The sequence below is a fragment of the Diabrotica virgifera genome, chromosome 8 (assembly GCF_917563875.1).
Source record: "Diabrotica virgifera virgifera chromosome 8, PGI_DIABVI_V3a".
In the NCBI taxonomy this organism is placed as follows: Eukaryota; Metazoa; Arthropoda; class Insecta; order Coleoptera; family Chrysomelidae; genus Diabrotica; species Diabrotica virgifera.
In genome coordinates this window covers 191,088,642-191,107,445 of record NC_065450.1, presented here as the reverse complement: position 1 = coordinate 191,107,445, position 18,804 = coordinate 191,088,642, and the positions used below count along the sequence as shown (strand labels likewise).

Here is an 18,804-nt window from a genome sequence, read left to right as displayed (position 1 = left end):
AATATTTTTTTTATTAATGTTCCGGGCATATTTGAGAAAGAGCATAAATCAATTATTATTAACGATGTTATCACCTAACTTTATCTGCAAAAATCTGAATGCCACCTCTCACATCCACCTAAAAACAGATCCTTACTGCTCTACTAAGCAATTCTAAACAGTATAACAAATTATAAGAATTCACAAAACGTTTGTATTTTGTAAAGCGAGAAATTATTAAATAAAATGTTTTCATAGGGTTAATAAGGTAATAAAGAATACAAACAAAAATTTATTTGTTTTATATTTTACATATTGGTACTATTATAGTGATAACGAAAATTATATCTCTTCTATACATCATTATTTCGCCGGTCCGGAACAAGTATGACGTAACTTCAAATTTTGTCAATTCCTGTTTATTTCGTAATTAGCTTCTAAAATACTGTGTACAGATGATACAAAAGCGACAGAACTGTTATTATGTGCTGAGCCAACACAGGTAGTTGCATTATTGAAAAACGCGCCATTGTAGACCTTGTTTCAGATGGATAATGATGCAACTATAAATTGAAGACTACAGGGGAAAAACGCTGTAAGTAAATATTTTAAATTTTTGGAAAACTCGGTTTTTAGATTCAAAACTTCATAATCCATAAATAAACATGCTAAAACACTGCTGTATTGAGTATTTGACAACTCATATATACAGAGTATGATATTATAAAACTGAAATTGTCATGTACAGTAGGTAACAAGAGAAATTAAAAAAAAAACAACCAAAGGTCTGGAGGAAAAAGCAAAAACGCTGTAATTGACAAAATATAATATTAATTCACCGAAAGAAAAAAATAAAAGAACTAGACTTGTTTAACTTAACTAAAGCTAAAAACATTAATATTATCTGTTAAATGAATTAATAACATTGTAAAATTCTTAAGATAAAAAATAAGTCATGTTTTTTGGCATGTTTGAGCTGATCAAAATACATTCTTCCTTTTTCTGAACAAAATTTTTTTTGAACAAAATTTTTCTGAACAAAACGTAATTCGCTGTAAACGCTGTTTTTCTATATACTTCATAGCACACTGCTATATTGAGATGTTTCTAAACGAACATTTTGTACATATTTTTAATGTTAAGTTCCTTTGGAAGGTACTTCTTGCTAGAGTTTTTTAGGCTGTAGTGACTCATGCGCCCTTTGAATGATTTTATGTGATTTAAAATTAGCTGCATAGTTTCTTCAGACATTTTATTGGGTCTTGAGCCATGTTTACCTCTATTGCCCTTGGCAATTTTACCATGTTTTAGGGCTTTTTGTACAGTTTGTAATCTTCTCGTGGATATGCAACACAAGCAACACGTGGAGCAACAAAAGCTTTTTGACAAACCTGAACGTCTTTTGCAGGTGATATATGTCCCTCATCATTAGTTACCGCAAGGCGAATTCTGTAATAAAAAGAGCCATCTCTCACGTTGCCATTCTCTTTGTCTTTTCTTAACCTTCTTTCAGTTACAGGAAGTATGGATATTAGACCACCCAAATACACACTTTGCTCGTCCCAATTTAGCATAGAATTAAAATTACGAATAATTATTGTATTTGTTCAACCGTTATATTTTCAAAACACTGATAACGTTTGCAACGGCAGTCCTCGCCTGTTATATGAATTTGCACTTTTAGCGCTTTAGCTACATCACGTATTCGCCCAAAACTTTATCGTTTTCTTGTAATTTTTGACTGTAAAGCCTCTTCAATTTCACTGTCCTCACTTTCCATATTGATAAAGAATAGTTCAAACTTACTAAACGTTAAAAAACAAACTGTGATTATGATAATAATGATACTAAAATTAACAACTTGTATGAATGCTGAACACTGACTGTGTAACTGTGATTTTCCGTTTTAAATTGTCCCTACGGACAGGCCCATTGAGCACCTAAATCTGACTTACAGCATTGTTGCCTAGTTTAACCTTGACTTGCAGCGCTCTTCCATTGTACAGCATTATTTTATTCGTTTGTAATGTTTGACTTTTGCACATTTATTTTGTTTGATATTTGTGGATTGTACTACGTGTATTCAAGTATCGAAAAATGTATTCATCAAAAAATCGATAAAAATTGACTTACAGCGTTTTTCCCCTGTAGTCTTCTAGTGTTGAAAATGGGTGGATTAAATTAAGATAAAGAAAGTCGGACCAATAGGGATGAAAATTGAAAATAAAAGCCATCGCTGTCAGAAGAAACGGCATACTAAATACATATTTAAAAACAGTTTTTTTTTGTACAAAAAATTTTAATATGAAAAATGACGCAACTGTAGATAGGGTTGAAAATGGGAGGATTAAATTAAGAAAATGAAATTCGAACCAATAGGGATGAAACAAAAAGCCATCATTGTACCGAATGTTCCTGGACGGTTAATCTTTATTAATCACTAATTTAAATATTTAAAAAATTTTAGGTGAATAGTGACGCAACTGTAGATAGGCTTTAAAATAACGGAATTAAATTAAGATATTGAAATTCGAACCAATAGAGATAAAAACAAAAGCCATAATGGTAAGAATAAATGCCATATCGATGCTCCTGGACAATTACTCCCATTCAATCCCTATTTGAAATATTTAAAAAAAAAAATTTTTGTTCTCCTGAGAAATTTGGCTTTTTGCAGTTACGTCTTTCTTCTTCCGGACCGACGACCTGATCTATCATTATTAGTTGGGAAGATTGGTTACACGTCCAGCAAAAAGAATAATACCATCCCTTTGAATATAGTAAATAAATGGATGTTCCACGTTCAAGGATGGTTGAAAAGATCGTGTAGGTGTTTCACTTTGGTCACTAGATTTAAGCTCAACACCACGCTCATTTATGTCAATATACGTTTCTTGTAATACTTTTGTAAAGTAATATCTTCTATATTTATTATAGGCTAGGTTTGCAAATTCAGCATCTCTCCTATTAAACATCTTTTTTATTCCAAGACTTTTAAATATCTCACCTATATCGACTATAGATCCAACAGTAAATTTTGGAAATCGTAGTCGCATTGTCTCGTTTTTAAAAGGTTTTGGCTGAAAGATCTTCTGCGGATTAATCGCAATTTGTTTTAGTCCATCTCTTTTATAAGGGACAACAAGAACAAGGCTGAGATATCTAGATACTTTTTCTGTGGCAAAATGCATATCCGTAAAAGGTATTTCCACAAATTTTGCCTTAATTTCTTTATCATCGTAGTATTTGAAAACCCCAGTTCTAGCTAGAAATGGTATCGTTTTTGCTACTTTACTGCCTTCGTTATAAAATTTGTCCTTTCGAGAATGAAATGATGTAACCCATGAAGCATTTAGGTAAATTAAACTTAAAAACAAGAGATTCGTATGAGGGTTCATATAATCTGCGACAACTACAGGTCTTAATTTATCCTTCTTTTGTGACACCAGTTGATACTCCACCCATTTATTAATACTGTTCGCAGCTTGTCGAGGTTCTAAAAAGTTTACTTTTTGTACAGTTGTTCTGTAAACTTCTCGTGCTATCTTAGCAAAATCTCTGTTTAATCTTATGTCACGACGGGTAAAAATTCTGCTGGCACTATTATATACTGTTTTGTTTTCAATATTGTGGAGTCTGCTTAAGAAGTTACCAAAAACGACAGTTGAAGGAGGAAGATAGGCTTCCATTTCAGCCCGGGTGCTACCTGCAACAGAGAGTTTATGTTTAGCTTTAATATCTTTGTTACTAGTATTCGGCTATTGTTTTATGTATTTTAAAAAGGAACTACAATGCTAATAAGGTTTTATTGTTTCATATGGTCAATGGACCTCTAAATATGAAAAAACCGCGGAGTACTACCATTCAAAGGGGTGCAATTTTGAGAATGGGGTGAATTATTCCCTAGGCACAGGGTGCATTATGGTATGTTCTATGTATTTTTGGTACATACTTGTCTACAGAAAAATTGTTTCGGATTAAATTTACTATCAAAGATCACCTTTTAAAGCAAAATTTTTTTTTTTACAAAAGTATACGCAAAAAAGCACGAAAAAAAGTAATATTGTTTTTCGCCAAAAGTTTTTTCTACGGGGATACAACTATAGGCATTACTTCACATTAAAAAAATCATTCTTCCTCTTTAAAATGACGTTTGGTAGAAGTAACTAGGATTTACAGTTTCCGAAATATGATTTTTTAAAGTTCGCGGCTCACAGAATTTTTAGGCTATTTTCTCTATTTCCCCATCGGTAATGTAATTGGTATCAGTCCATATCGGTATAGAAATCTATCATCAATGTTGTCAAATCGGTTTCAGTCAGCTTAAAATGTCACATTCGCGCACGTGGGGCGATAAATTTTCCGATTTTTTATCTGAATTCAATATTTTTTTTAACTTATCCGGTTTTTCCCGCTTATTACTTTAAAATGAAAACACGACGTGTTCTGAGGGACTAGAATCCTCAAATTATTTTAGTGATAACAACTTTAGCATGGTTCTGATTAATATTCGTTCTATAAGATATAAAACTGATGAATTATTTCTGTTTCTAGAGGAATTAGGGTTTCCACCGATAGTTGCGGTTACTGAGCACTGGCTTGAAGTCAACGAGCCTTTTTTTGTAGAAAAATATTCCACTATTGCTAGGTATGACCGTCCAAGTTCAGCTTATGGAGGCACCCTAATTCTTTCTACAAATAATGATTTTTCTCTGGTAACAAAATATGACTTTCTATTAAGTGAAGCATTCTTTGAGTTTTCCTTAGTTTACAGTAAGAACCTTAATCTTTATATTATTTACATTTATAGATCACCTGACTCTTCCGTGGAACAATTTTTTCAGAACCTGCTTAATTTGTTAGATGACCTGCCCCATAAAAGCAGAAAAATTTTATGCGGGGACTTCAACATTAATTATGCTGCTGCTTGTGCTACACAAATATCCCTGGTCAACATATTTGAATCATATGGTCTATCAATGCACATTGATTCTCCTACAAGGATTACAAAAACTTCATCTACCATAATTGATTATATTGTCTCAGATTTCTCACCCATTGATGTCTGCGCTACAACTGTTAATGCGGGACTATCTGATCATGAAGCGGTTTATACGAAGTTTAACATCTTTAGCAAGTCCTCCTCGAAAACTCGACGTTTAGGCAGGATTTTTTCCGGTCGGGACTTTCGTAAATTCCAAAATTTATGCTTAACCTCTGAGTGGCACTTTCCTTCCATGGACGTCGATTATAATTTCAGTGATTTTTTGAATAAGCTGGTCTGTATCTTCAATAAAGCATTTCCTTTAATCACAATTAAGCAAAAACATCGCAAACCCTGGACTACCAAAGGTGTCCGCATATCAGCCAAAAACATGCGTTCACTACTGTATATCAAGAAATTTACTACCAACGTCTCTGTTACTGAATATATCACCAAGTACAGGGCAATCTATTTAAAACTTATAAAATCGGCAAAAAAATTGTATTATCAAAATCGTCTCAGAAGCTCCAAAAGTGTTGCAAAAGAAACTTGGTCCATAATAAACGATCTTCGAAATAAAACTCACACAGCTCAAACATTTTCCCTTCCAGACCCAGAAAATCTAAATGAATATTTTGTTAATGTGAGTAAAAATATAACATCAACTATTGTGTCACAACAAGATCCCATTTCCTATCTCCCTAATTCAGGAAAGGTTTCGAATTCATTCTTTATAAGACCGGTTGGTAAATCTGAACTGATCCAAACAATCAATAGTATCAAAAGCAAATCTTCCTGTAGTACCGATGGACTATCCATAAAAATTTTCTCAAATCTCCCAGACAATGTGTTGGGAGTCCTCATCTCTCTAATAAATGATTCTTTTGAGAAAGGTAAATTTCCAGAGTGCCTAAAGACGGCCATCATTATTCCTCTTCATAAGGGTGGAGAAAAATCTATTGCCTGCAATTATAGACCTATTGCATTACTACCGGTACTCTCCAAAATTATTGAAAGACCCCTAAAAGCCCGACTTATGTCCTTTCTCGTTGATAACAAGATTTTATCACAAAATCAGTTTGGATTTTTAAATAATAAATGTACCACCGATGCCATGTTTTCTGTACTACATGAGGTTTATCAAGCATTAAACAATAATCTCCACACTGCCACTGTTTTTTGTGATTATACCAAAGCTTTTGATTGTGTGGATCACGACATTTTGATAAAAAAACTAGATTTATATGGAATTCAAGGTATTTCTTTGAACTGGTTTCAATCTTACTTGGAAAATAGGAAACAACTGGTTAGAGCAAATGATACAGACTCTAGTCTCAAAAATGTTGTTTGTGGGGTACCGCAAGGTTCAGTATTGGGTCCTCTACTTTTCCTTATCTTTATTAATGACATCACTAGTTTAAAAATCGATGGAAAAGTTTTTCTTTTTGTTGACGATACCAGTATCACTTGGAGCAACTCAAATATCGCAACTTTTCATGCTACTATAACTTCTGATCTACTCACAATAAAATCCTGGTCAGATTCTAATTTACTCTCCTTTAACGTAGATAAAACAGTAGCATTACCCTATAAAGGAACTCTTCAACCCTTACCTCTTCATAACAGCCAGATCAGTATCGTTGATTCTGTAAAGTTTCTTGGTATTTTTTTTGATAGCAACCTTAAATGGTCCCTTCATATCGATGTGTTAAGCAAGAAACTATCCCCAGCTTGCTTTGCAATAAGATCTGTCTCTAAGGAAATGGATTTAGCCTCTTCCAAAATAACATACTTTTCATTGTTCGAGTCCCATCTTCGATATGGTCTGCCTTTTTGGGGTTTTGGTACAACTGCCCAATCCGATGTTATTTTTAAATTGCAAAAAAGAGCAATCAGATATCTGTTTGGCCTCAGAAGAACAACACATTGCAGAAGCTACTTCAAAGATCACAGAATTCTAACATTACCTTCTTTATATATTTTAGAAACTGTTTGCTTAATTCGTAAACATCTACATGTTTTTCCAGAAAGGCCTAGACATGACTATTCCACCAGAAATTCTACTTTTGACATCTATTTACCGATCCCGTCCAGTGAGTTAATAAAGAAATCTATATTATATTCTGCAAAAAAACTATACAACCATCTCCCTCTACAACTTAAATCTGCAACATCTTTCCCCAAGTTCCGTAAAATGACTAAAGCCTATTTATCTGAAAGACCATATTATTCAATAGCAGAGTTTCTTAACCAATAACTAAGAAATTACAGTATTGTTATGTATAAGTAGAATCTTAATCTATATTTGAGTGTCATATGCAGCAGCATAACTTATTAAATTTCTTATTAAATTTCTTAAGGTAGATTACGCAATTTGCAATTTTTTTTTAATTTTGCAATAGATTGTTACTGATTTTTATTTGACTTTATTATGTTGTATTTATATTGACGATTTGTATAATTTTAGTAAATTGTATTTGTTATTGTTTTTATTTATGATTCTTGTAAGCTTTGTCTATAAAATTGTTAAATTTTTTCAAGACAATAAAGCATATTTCTATTCTATTCTATTCTAAAAAACTGGTTATAACCGGGACAAAAACAACCTGAAAAACCGTTTATTGCTGAGTAAAAAAACCGGTTTCAGTAAAGTATTTCCATGTTAGACTAAAGAAAAAAGGTAAAATTGTGACTGAACCCGCGAGTAGTCGCGCTGTTAGATAGAATCTCACATTTTATCCTTTTTCGCGATAACATGATGAAAAATTTTGCAATTTTGAAAAAATTTCCTAAATTCCTCGAGGAAGGGTGTAGTAATGCGTAGGTATTTTTTTCTTCTTCTTTTTCTTTTTGTGGAATTTATGGCTTTGGGGAGAGCCAATTAGCTTTAATAATATTGTTAGAAATAATATTTCTAACATAGCAAGTAAATAAAAATACTATAAAATAAAAATTTGTTGTAAATTAGTATTTAAATTAGTATTGTGAGATGAAATCTAACACGCGACTATTCACGTTATAGGTCTGGATCCCGCGTATGAAAAAAAATGATTAATAGCAAGCTGAGAATTTGTTAATAGCTTAAGGGTGTCTAGTCGGATAAACTTTCATATATGGGAACACTGGAACAGGGGCAGTTTTAATTGTGGAACAGGTTAAAAATTTGGAACGGTCAGACCACGAAAACGGCACATTTATTTTGTCCGACAGAACAGACTTAAACTCTCAGAACAGAGATTAAACTCTCATGGAAAAATCAGACTGGTATTTATCACCTGTCATAATTCCTGTCACTTGACATATTCTACATGTTCCACTCATTAAAACACCCATTTGGTGATAAATAGCAGTCTGATTTTTGCATGAGAGTTTCTGTCAGACAAAATACATGTGCCGTTTTCGTGGTCTGACCGTTCCAAATTTTTAACCTGTTCCACAATGAAAACTTTCCCTGTTTTAGTGTTCCCATATATCAAAGTTTGTCCGACTAGACACCCTTAAGCTATTAACAAATTTTCAGCTTGCTATTAATCAACTCTTTTTTCATACGCGGGATCCAGACCTATTACAGAAGTTAGCGCGACTACTCCCGGGTTAATAAGAAAAAACATGTGGAAAATACTTACATTCTGCTGAGTAGTTGGAACTAGCATACAATTTAAAGTGCTACCCTCAGAATATATGAAGAGCACAGGGGAAAAACAAGGAATGTCACATTTTATACATATTAACACCAATAAAGGTTTAATTCTTATATCTAAAAACCACTTAGGAGATTCTTAGCCGAATTCTAGCAATTCTTATGATATAATCTTCATATAATATTAATATATATTAATTTATTAATTCCATAATGCTCAAAAAACTGCTGAAATTCATATTTTTGTTCAGTGGCGTGCGGACAATCCTGGTGTTTCATCTGGATACAAATTCTTAGAAAATTTATGTTGACGGATCTTTCTGGTTATTGTTCTGAATCGATAATGTAGTCGATAGTTCTTGGTTTTTTCTACCACATAGCGAGAAAAGCCAAAATTCATAAAAAAGTGACATTCCTTGTTTTTTCCCTGTACCCTTCTTATGGTTTACATCGTATTGTTTAATAAAATATAGTGACTACAAGTCGATATTAATGAATTAAATTATATACATGCTCAAAGGGCAACATGGTTCCCTGCTCGAAAAAATGCTAGGTCCTTGCCAGTTCAATGGGCACAGACCAACTGAGAAAGCAAGAAATAAACTTTCATTACGACATGAGTAACATGACAAGACAGAATAAAGCCAATTTTTGGTTAAGATTTTCAAAAAGTGTAGCTTTGATTTTGGATTTTAGTTAAACTGTTAGGGCCGGCGTAGCTAAGCGGTAGTGTGCTTGGCTCGCGTGCCGGTGGTCTGGAGTTCAAATTCTACCGCGCTGACAAGAAAAACTAGACATTTTTAAAATGTTTATATGCCCCAGGTCGACACAGCCTGAATAAAATGAGTACCTTGGGTACAACCAGCGGTAACAATAGGCGGTTGAAGCGTAGCACTGGCCCTGTTACCTTCCTTGTATACCATAGGCAATAAATATAGCAGTCTACCCTGCTATACTCCCAAAGCCACGTGCACGTGAGCGGTATAAAACGGGAGACTATTATTATTAGTTAAACTGTAATAGTTGTTAATAGGTGTCTGAAAATGCAATTTAAATTATTTAAATAGTAGAATCTATTATAAAGTCTAAATTATTAAATCTCTATTCCAGAAAACTTATGGATAGTTAGATTTAAGGTGGGTATATTTCATGGTTAAATGTGTGACGTCATCAATTGTGAAATGATAAGATGAAAGTTTAATTTAGTGTAATAAATTGAAATTATACTACATAGTAAACAATTATTGAACTGAAGTAGAAGGATTGGAAGATGAAGAAAGCAAAAATCCCAGTTTTTTTTAAGTTTTTAAAAAATATACTGTTGGTTGCTATAGAAATGTAACTATTGTTGTGTTTAATTTAGCAGCATACTATTGTACTGATTGATTATGTCTGTTAAAAATGGGAAAGGAATTGTGAAAAAATTAAAGTAACTAAAAGATGAAATACAGATGGGGAAGTAAATGTTAATGTTAAAGTTACACTCACCGGCACAAAATTCCGCTACCCAAAATTTTTTATTAAGTTTTACAATCAATAACTTGATTATTTGTACTACGATTCTCAAGACTGTTGCATTAGTTTGTAGTTACATGAATTGGTGTCGTTTGTTATGATTCCGGTAACAAACATTTTTTAGATGACATTATACGGGGGTGAAGGGGTGCGTTGTATTTTCTCCAAATTTCAAAAAATTCTGTGGAAAAAATGGGTGGTTGATTTTGTTTCATACCCCTTTTGTATTATCCTAAAGGTATCACTAAGGTTTTACTTTTTGAATTATCCCAATATCTATATTCCTGTAAGAGCTGTAAATAAAATACTGCTTTGAAGGTTGATTTAAGTAAAAATTTCAAACGCATTAAAATTAACAAAACAAAACAAAATTAACAACAAAACAAAACAATTCAATAGCGAGTATGTCCACCTTTGCAGCAACGACTACTAGCAATCTGTTTGGCATCGAATAACAAGCTTATCCTTGTCTGGGGAATAGCAAGATATTCATTTATTAGGGCCATAACTGTACCAAATTTTCTGGAGGCCTAGGATAACGACGAATATCTTTTTTACTTCATCCCATATATGCTCAATATGATTGAGATCCGGGCTGCATGCGGGCCATTCTAATCTTATCAATCCAACCTCTATTTTATAAATCAATCAGTGTTTTTATTTACAAAAAACGGAACAACTCTTACAAGAAAAGAGATATTCGGATAATTCAAAAAAAAAATTTTAGTAATGCCTCTGACATAATATGACAGGTCTATGAAACAAAATCAGCTCTTTCATTTTTCCACAGAATTTTTTAAAGTTAGGAGAAAATACAACGCTTCCATTCACACATGTATTATGCCATGCAATAAAAATTTTTGTGTTACCGGAATAATACCAAATGATGTCAATACATCTACCTACAAACTGGTGCAAGAATCTTTAAAATCGGAGCACAAGTAATAAAGGTATAAGTTGTCAAACTTAATCAAAAATTTTGGGTGGCGGAATTTTGTGCCGGTGAGGGTATAATTCTAAATAAAATACAAAAGGATGAATAAAATTATCTAACCAATTTAATAACACAAAAGAGGAAATAAAATATGTGACAGCCAAATGTAATTGAACTTTATGTTGTTTTAGATGGATTGAAAGAATTCGAGGATCTATACCTACCATGATAGGCTACCAGACGAAGTGGTTAGTGTGTGAATGAACAATAGAATGAGAGCTAACTAATAGAGGTCAAAAATTGTGGGTTAATGTCAAAAGTTTGGGGATCATTGCCCCAAATATTAATGGGCAAGAGTTTGTAAACGTACAGGACAGACATGACCAAATGAATTAAAGCAAATGCAAAAACAAAAAGAATGTGTGTGTACTTTGTACGCACGTAAGAAGTTATACTTCTATTATATGATTTCAACGAAATCAATATACTTTAAACAGTTTCTCTACTACTTTCCAAAAATTTTTATTAAAACAATACCAAAAATTAAAAAAATAAAAGAATACAACATACAAACACATTGAAAAATGCCACAAATAATTTCTGAACAATAATTGTTGCCAAAAATTTTAATTAAATACGTATTTTCTGAAAAAAATTATATAATAATATACTTACAATCATAAAATCTATAAAAAAAAATAAAAAAATGATATAACTTGCATTGGGCTTGAACCTACTTCCCGTGTGTCCCGCCGTACGAGAGCCGAAGCGATTTCAAACTGCACCACCTTCGCGTATACGTCATGTGGGAATATACACAAACTGAATAACTTCTTGACATTTTGTTTATATTAATTTTTATTAGTTTGATTTTTGTCGAATTAAAATACAACAATATATAGAGTAAGAAAACAATACATTAGATGAAAGTTTGTAGAAAGTTTGTTCGTAATCAAATTATGTAAATTAAAGCATTTCCTACCAGGGGTATAGCATAGCAAGTACTAGGTAAGTACATTATTTTTTTTACATTTTCCGAATAGGTATGAAGATAATTTTTTATTGGAATACAACTGAAACATTTAGAATTACGTACCTGTGGCTTTTCAAAACTATTTAAAAAGTCACTATAATTATAAATTTGATTTTATTTCTGTCCTCACAACAATAAAAACTAATATATTATACATTTTTGTTTACCGATAACCTCCATATTTAACAATTATTGACAGATCATTTCAACACCCAATCAGAGCCCGTATAAAGACTAATACCAAACTGTCGGTGTGCGCATGCGCGCAGATCAATATAAATTCACCCTCAATCTCAATCGCGCCTAAAGAAGTATAACTTCAAAAACCAAAAAACCAATATGAAATTAAAATAATTAAGATAACTGTGTAATGGGGGTTGCCTGATATGAAGGTAGAAAGAAATGAATAGGAATGGTATATATGCATTTTAAATTTAATTATTATAAGCTGAAAGAACTGTGAAAGAATGTGTAATATTCGATTTTGGTGTTTTAACAATATGGTACTGCAGCAGTACCCTATTGTTAAACATTATATTATTCTAAAAGAATCTAAAAGGGGAGAAGGTAACGTGCATGTTAATAAGAAATGGAGAGTGAGATATGGGGCAGACCAATGTAATTAACTGTATGTATGTTGTTTTCAAATGGAATGAATGAAGTTGAATAGTTATGACATAACAGGCAACAGGACAAAATGATTAGTGTGTTAAGGCCATTGGTACATAATTCGCAAATATTTTACGGCTATCCCTATTTTTTCTGTCTTTACACGGTAAATTACGTGTAGTAAAATTCACACTGGTATATATATGTAAACATTACTAGAATGTCATTCTAATTGACAATGTCATCATTAACTTTAAATAGATGACTTTTGAATGTTTTTGAATAACGGTTATTTGTATAATTGCAAATTATTAATTCAGTTAATAAATGTGATTATTTCATTCATAGGAGATTCTGACCAATAGAAAGCTACAGAAATCTGAATTAAATCGATAATTTTTGATAATTGCCCGTCGTTAAGTATATTACGTCAGATGCCCTTCGTTGCTACGAAAAAATACATTCAGTGACATTAATGAAAACTAATGTTTTAAAAATTATAAAAGTGATGACTTTCAATCGTCAAATATTTATAAAAACTTTGTTTAGTTGTACTAATTTGTACTTACGTAAATAAATTACAATTAAATCTTGGTTTTGAACAGTTTTATTCATGAAATAATCGCAACAAATTGCACTCGAACTCTAAAATTAATATAGAATTTTTGCCCTCGTGACACTTTGACATAATTTCACTAGCCTTTGGCTCGTGAAATTAAAACTGTCAAAGTGTCACTCGGGAAAAATTCAATAATTTTAGAGCTCTTGTGCAATTACTACTGATTATTTCATTCATAGGAGATTCTGACCAATAGAAAGCTATGACATCCAAATTAAGGTGATAATTTTTGATAATCTCCCGTCGTTAAGCATATTACGTCAGATGCCCTTCGTTGCTACGAAAAAATACATTCAGTGACATTAATGACAAATGTTTTAAAAATTATAAAGGTGATGACTTTCAACAGTCAAATACATATTTATAACAACTGTGTGTTTAATTTCACTAATTGGTACTTACATATATAAATTACAATAAAATTTTGGTTTTGAACAGTTTTATTCATGAAATAATCGCAACAAATTGCACTCGAACTCTAAAATTAATATAGAATTTTTGCCCTCGTGACACTTTGACATAATTTCACTTGCCTTCGGCTCGTGAAATTAAAACTGCCAAAGTGACACTCGGGAAAAATTCAATAATTTTAGAGCTCTTGTGCAATTACTACTGATAATTTTTCACTAACTATATATTCGGTGATTGTAACAATTTAAATGCACAACAAAAACTAATACTCAACCGAGAAAAGAGAAAAAGTGTTAAAGTGATTTTTTAATAATATATTGTTACTATGGAACGCTTACAATTTTGAACATCTTCATTCATTCTCTCTTTGCCTTATCCCTATGCGGGGTCGGCTTCCCTAATTGCATTTCTCCACACAATTCTATCTTGGGCCATATCAATGTTAATCCCCTTTACCAACATGTCCTGCCTTATCGTCTCCCCCCAGCTCTTCTTTGGTCTTCCTCTCCTACTCCTTCCAGGAATCTGCACTTCAGCTATTCTTCGTATTGGGTGGTTAACGTCTCGACGTTGAACATGACCAAACCATCTTAACCTATGCTCTCTCATTTTGGCATCAATTGGTGCCACACCTAGACTTCCCCTAATATACTCATTTCTAATTTTATCCTTCTTTGTCACTCCACTCATCCATCTAAGCATTCTCATTTCCGCCACATGCATTCGCTGTTCCTCTTTCTTTTTCACTGCCCAACATTCAGTTCCGTACATCATAGCTGGTCTTATGGCTGTTTTATAGAATTTTCCCTTCAGCTTCATTGGAATTTTTCTGTCACACAACACACCACTCGCTTCTTTCCACTTCATCCATCCAGCCCTAATTCTACTGCATGCATCTCCATCTATTTCTCCATTACTCTGTAATACCGATCCTAGGTACTTAAAACTATTGCTTTTTACAATCATTTCACCATCCAAAGATACCATTTTATTTGTAGTAGCTCCATCTTTAAATGAACATTCCAAATACTCTGTTTTTGTCCTACTAAGTTTTAAACCTTTTTCCTCCAGAGCTTGTCTCCACTGTTCCAGTTTTTGTTCTAAGTCTCTTTCACTATTTCCTACTAACACGACATCATCAGCATACATTAAGCACCATGGAATGTTACCCTGTATTTTCGCTGTTATCTGGTCCAAAACTAATGAGAATAAATACGGACTAAGCACAGAACCTTGATGCAATCCTACTTTCACATGAAATTTATCAGTCTCTCCCACACCTGTCCTAACACTAGTCGTTACTCCCTCATACATATCCCTCACAATCTTTACATATTCACCAGGGACTCCTTTCTTATTGAGTGCCCACCACAGAATCTCTCGAGGAACTCTATCATATGCTTTCTCAAGATCAATGAATACCATATGAGCGTTTGTTTCTTTACTCCTGTATTTTTCCATCAACTGCCTTATAATGAAAATTGCATCTGTTGTTGATCTACCCTGCATAAAGCCAAATTGATTCTCGGATATTTCGGTTTCTTCACGTATCCGTCTATCAATTACTCTTTCCCATATTTTCATGGTGTGGCTAAGCAGTTTTATAGCCCTGTAGTTTGTACATTGTTGTATATCTCCCTTGTTTTTGTAAACAGGTACCAGTATACTGCTTCTCCATTCGTCTGGCATTTGTCCAACTTCCATAATTCTATTAAATAGACCTGCTAGCCACCTTGTTCCTGTCTCTCCCAATGCTCTCCATACTTCCCCAGGAATATCATCTGGTCCTACCGCTTTTCCTTTCTTTATTTTTTGAAGCGCTTGAGCCACTTCCTCGTTGGTTATTTTGGTGACCATTGCTGCTACTGTCTCCGTTGACTCTACAGGCTGTCTGTCAAATTCTTCATTTAATAAGCTGTCAAAGTACTTTCTCCATCTCTTTTTGACATCCCTTTCGTGAACTAGTATTTTATTATTTTCATCTCGGATACATCTAATCTGATTAAAATCTTTTGCTTTCTTTGCTCTCTGTTTGGCTATTTTATATATCTTCGTTTCGCCTTCCCTGGTATCAAGTTGATCGTATAGGTTTGAATACGCTTCTGCTTTAGCTTTTGCTACTGCTACTTTCGCTTTCTTTTTGGCGACCATATAGTTTTGAAGATCTATGTCCGATCTGGTTTCTTGCCACTTTTTATATAATTTTCTCTTCTCTTTTATGTTTCCTTGTACTTCATTTGACCACCACCAAGTCTCTTTATCTTCAAACTTCTTTCCTGACGTTTTCCCAAGTATTTCAATAGCCGTCTCTCTAATAATATTGGCCATTTTTCTCCAAATTGTGTTAGGGCTTCCTTTCATGTTCCAACATATTTTTTCTACTATTCTTTCCCTGAATAGACCTTCCTTCTCATCTTTTAGCATCCACCACTTGAACAATCCACTTACAATTTTGAACATCTTATAACATTTTATTAAGTTTACGTCTTAAATCAATTATTTGTCAAATTCGCTATCAATTTATTTAATCAACAACTTAAAATATTCCCGATGAAATGTCAAATATTTAAAACTGTCAGTGTCTTGTCATCATATTCAATTTGACTCAGTGCGTTGTATGACAAAGATAGGGAATGTTCGATTTGGAAAATATCACCACGGACATGGTGTCCATTTTTTTCATATCCTGAAAAAGCTAATAAATATTTTTAAAAAAATTAAACGTAGAATGAAAGACTAAATTATTATCGAGGGCCGAAAGTCCCTTAGAGTAAATAAAGTTTCTTTTGATTGAGATATTTGAAATTAAAAATCACAATACATTTTATCTTAGGTTTTCACCCCTGTAACTTATTAAAATAAACATTATAGAAGTTTTCAAGGACTTTCGGCCCTCGCTAAGAACGTAATCTTGCATTCTGCGTTTAAATTTTTCTAAAATACTTATTTATTAGTTTTTTCAGGATTCTAAAAGAATGCATTCCCATTTGAATAGCATTGCAGCCGAAAATACGTACCCATCCCTTTAAGGTACATTCTAATGGGGGATTTTCCCATTGATATTAAAAATTAACTAATTAACTAATAGTTTATGCAATTAACGAAAACAAAAGGTAATTTTGGTATTCACTTACCCGTTGCACCCTCTGCGATAAGGCTCAATACTAGCTGTGCAGAAAACGGACTGAAGACAAAGTTATCCCGCTCATCATCTGTGGTTAACTCAGTGTAAATGTCTGTTGCTAAATCTTGGTTTACAGCTGCTAAATTTGCAATTTCTTCTTCTTTATAACCAAAAGCTAAAGCCCAAAGAAAACCAAAAGTAATAATTGCGCTGAACATCCTGTAGCTTAAGCAATTAGCTCAAAATGATGTATTATGTTTTCTCATATGAATATTAATAACCTAAATTGCAATTAGTATAAAAATGTTATTATAATAGATATCGCTAAATTAACAATGATGTGGAGGCTGATCTTATATTACATCAATTTTTTAGTATGAAAACAATACGTAAAATATTTATGACTTAATTTTCTCTGTACTTAACCAATTATGCGAAACACATAAAACCTTTAATGTATATGATGAAAATAATTAAATAAATTCTCATACAATTATTTAAGCTTATTTGTGGCAATTTTAAAATTATTGGAATTAAACCAAAGGTAGAAGCGTTGACGTTTAAAAAAGATTATAAAAAGAATAGTGGGAGAGCCTGGGATGCTAATTCAGTTACTAAATAGGATAGGGGCTTATTGGGTTGTGAAAGTTAGGTACTAAAAGCAAAAGAAGTTAAGTTTTCCATTTTAGTGGGGAGGTGAGCGTGTACAAATTTTCAAAGATGTAAAAAACCGTCACATGGAAATATTATAGCGCGTCAGGCATTCAGAATATATTAGACCAGAGCATTTACTACTTGAAAAAGGAATGTGTGTGTACTTTGTACGCACGTTAGAAGTTATACTTCTATTATATGATTCCAACGAAATTAATATATGTACTTTAAACAGTTTATTTATATTTGTTTCAAATATTAAACTAATTTTAATACTTACTACTTTCCAAACATTTTCATTAAAACAATACCTAAAATTAAAAAAATAAAAGAATAAAACACACACACACACACACACACACACACACACACACACACACACACACACACACACACACACACACACACACACACACACACACACACACACACACACACACACACACACACACACACACACACACACACACACACACACACACACACACACACACACACACACACACACACACACACACACACACACACACACACACACACACACACACACACACACACACACACACACACACACACACACACACACACACACACACACACACACACACACACACACACACACACACACACACACACACACACACACACACACACACACACACACACACACACACACACACACACACACACACACACACACACACACACACACACACACACACACACACACACACACACACACACACACACACACACACACACACACACACACACACACACACACACACACACACACACACACACACACACACACACACACACACACACACACACACACACACACACACACACACACACACACACACACACACACACACACACACACACACACACACACACACACACACACACACACACACACACACACACACACACACACACACACACACACACACACACACACACACACACACACACACACACACACACACACACACACACACACACACACACACACACACACACACACACACACACACACACACACACACACACACACACACACACACACACACACACACACACACACACACACACACACACACACACACACACGCACACGCACACCCACACACACACACACGCACACACACACACACGCACACACACACACACCCACACACACCTGTACAAAAATGAAGAGAATTAAATTCTACACAATTCTGATCTCTTTCATTTTTTTGCTAAAATTAATATTTAAGGTAGTACGTATGTGGTAATGGCGCGAGCGTAAGACCGGAT

General features: G+C 33.5%; 1 protein-coding gene across 1 annotated transcript; it reads right to left on the bottom strand.

The window, feature by feature from the left end:
- Window positions 1–258: 258 nt before the first annotated feature.
- LOC126889618 (alaserpin-like) lies at window positions 259–17,130 on the bottom strand. The gene is made up of 2 exons (XM_050658091.1): window positions 16,859–17,130; window positions 259–3,685 (listed from the first exon to the last, which is right to left on the bottom strand). The coding sequence occupies exons 1-2, from the start codon at window positions 17,064–17,066 to the stop codon at window positions 2,700–2,702; spliced, it is 1,194 nt and encodes a 397-aa protein (XP_050514048.1). The 5' UTR covers window positions 17,067–17,130; the 3' UTR covers window positions 259–2,699.
- Between the last annotated feature and the right edge of the window lie 1,674 nt (window positions 17,131–18,804).